The following is a 2,074-nucleotide window of genomic DNA, read 5'->3' as shown; positions in this document are numbered from 1 at the left end:
AGCCCTTCTCTTCTTTCTAATATAAATAGAAATTACAAGCACTGGTAGGATGATGCAATGTCATAGACTCTTAGCTATAGTCCTAAATAGTGTCAGAAGTTGTTGGATAGAATGGCGTATCCCTCAGTACTCAATAGCCTAGCTTTGTTGGAATACATGTAGGCCTAGATGCATGAGGACATCTGAAGAATTGACAATATGTGCAAACATGTACAAGATTTATTCGTAATTCTATAAAAACACAAAACATTTAGGCCTACCAATCAATAAAACGATAAAAGTGAAAAACACAATTTTCAAAGCAATTATATCCTACCTCCCTCGTACTTTTGACAAGTATCTTGGTGTAGATTAAAAATTCATAAAAATGACAGAAATGTTAAATTGCTGATAAAATAAGCCTACGCAAAGTAAACACAACAATGATCCAATTGGATAAACAAAACTTAATCTAGGAGTATAATGTCAATAGGCCTACCACCAGATTACAATAAACTAATGACGACTTTAATCATTCGAAAATATCACTCAATAGGCTACATTTAATAAAATACCAAAAAATAAAATATGTGCAAAATAGCCTACTTCTCATATAACATTATCAGTGAGAGTTTAACACTTAAGTACCTCGAAAAATAAGGGAATTCAGAAAACACATTTGGTTTTAAGTGTTCCTCTATGCATTGTCCTCTTGTTGATGTTTTCAGTCACTTAAAAGAACTGAATTGAGCTGAGTCATTCAGAAAGTCTCTCCAAGCAAAGGTGTGTCTAGATGCTGCCGGGCTGGCAAAATGCTGGTATGGGGAAGGTAGACCGAACGGTGACGGAAGCTGGAAAGACTGGTACCCCAAACTGAAGGGTGTACCCGGGGACGTGGTCGGTCTAAGACAGCCTCCTTTCTCCGTGTTAATGAAACAGGTCTGATAAGGCTTGCCATCCCGAACTAGGATGGGTACCACTACTCTTCGCAACATTGGCGATTGGTTTATGTCTTGTGGCGCTCCCTCTACTCGCGACCTCTTCATTTTGTACCTGTGGTTCTGGAACCAGATCTTGATCTGCGTCGGCGTCAGGCTGAGGAGATGGGCGAGCTGCTCCCGCTCTGGTGCTGACAGATAGCGCTGCTGACGGAAGCGTCTCTCAAGCTCGAAGGTCTGGGCCTTTGAGAAGAGCACGCGGCGCTTCTTCTTCTTCTCGGCCTCGGACTTGTTTGGGGAGATCTCCAGACTACCCTCGTCTGAAGCTGAGGAATTAAAAATGGTGTTATTACACTGATCAATTAACCATATAAACAACTCACGAGATACAATATCAACAGAAATACATAGCTACAGAGATTTATTTCCCGCCAATTTGAATTAGGCTACACATCTCCTTATAAAGTGCATATCCAATTATGACATAATGCTTAGTTAATTGGACGGATACCTTACTGGATCTCATAAAACAGACATGTTGGAAATCGCTGTGGGTAATATTAAATTGTGTCAATTTAAGCAGGACCCATATAATCCAGTTAGGCCTATGTGTTTATATGGATTTGAAGTGGTTTGGCCTATCTGTTTCTATGCTCAGGTTTCAATCAGGGGGACTTACAGAGACAAGGGCTCCGGTCGCTGTCCATCCAGGAGGAGTAAGGGGAGCTGTAGCAGGAGTTACCGGGGGAAGGCTGCGCTGTCTTGGCGTCATGCTCAGGCAAATCCAGGATGCTCCTCACGGAAAAACTGAACTTTGCAGCAACAGCCATTCTGTCCGGAAAAAAACCCAGAATCCTTGTGCGTAATAACTATCCAAAGGAGAGGATACAGATGATATGAGTAAAAATATCTATCCACTCGAGGAACGGCGAAGCGCGCTGTCAGAGTCGACCTAGAACACCCTGTGTGTGTGGACATGAGGCAGTGTTTGTATAAACAGTACTTCACGCCGCTTATATATGCTCCTCGAGGACGCCAAGTACCTGAATGATTCGAGTGCCTTTATCCAATGATGGTAGGTGTGAACCCGCAGAAGAATATCCCCGTTGCCTCAACAATGGCCGAAGGAAACACTCGTCATCATTACAGATTCGTCC

General features: G+C 42.4%; 1 protein-coding gene across 1 annotated transcript; it reads right to left on the bottom strand.

The window, feature by feature from the left end:
- Window positions 1-201: 201 nt before the first annotated feature.
- LOC111963057 (homeobox protein Nkx-2.8-like) lies at window positions 202-2,046 on the bottom strand. Its single transcript, XM_023986277.3, has 2 exons — window positions 1,597-2,046; window positions 202-1,243 (listed from the first exon to the last, which is right to left on the bottom strand). The coding sequence occupies exons 1-2, from the start codon at window positions 1,745-1,747 to the stop codon at window positions 708-710; spliced, it is 687 nt and encodes a 228-aa protein (XP_023842045.1). The 5' UTR covers window positions 1,748-2,046; the 3' UTR covers window positions 202-707.
- Between the last annotated feature and the right edge of the window lie 28 nt (window positions 2,047-2,074).

Source organism: Salvelinus sp. IW2-2015, linkage group LG4q.2 (assembly GCF_002910315.2).
Source record: "Salvelinus sp. IW2-2015 linkage group LG4q.2, ASM291031v2, whole genome shotgun sequence".
Classification (NCBI taxonomy): Eukaryota; Metazoa; Chordata; class Actinopteri; order Salmoniformes; family Salmonidae; genus Salvelinus; species Salvelinus sp. IW2-2015.
The sequence above is the reverse complement of the archived record's forward strand: the minus strand, read 5'-3'. Positions and strand labels throughout refer to the sequence as shown.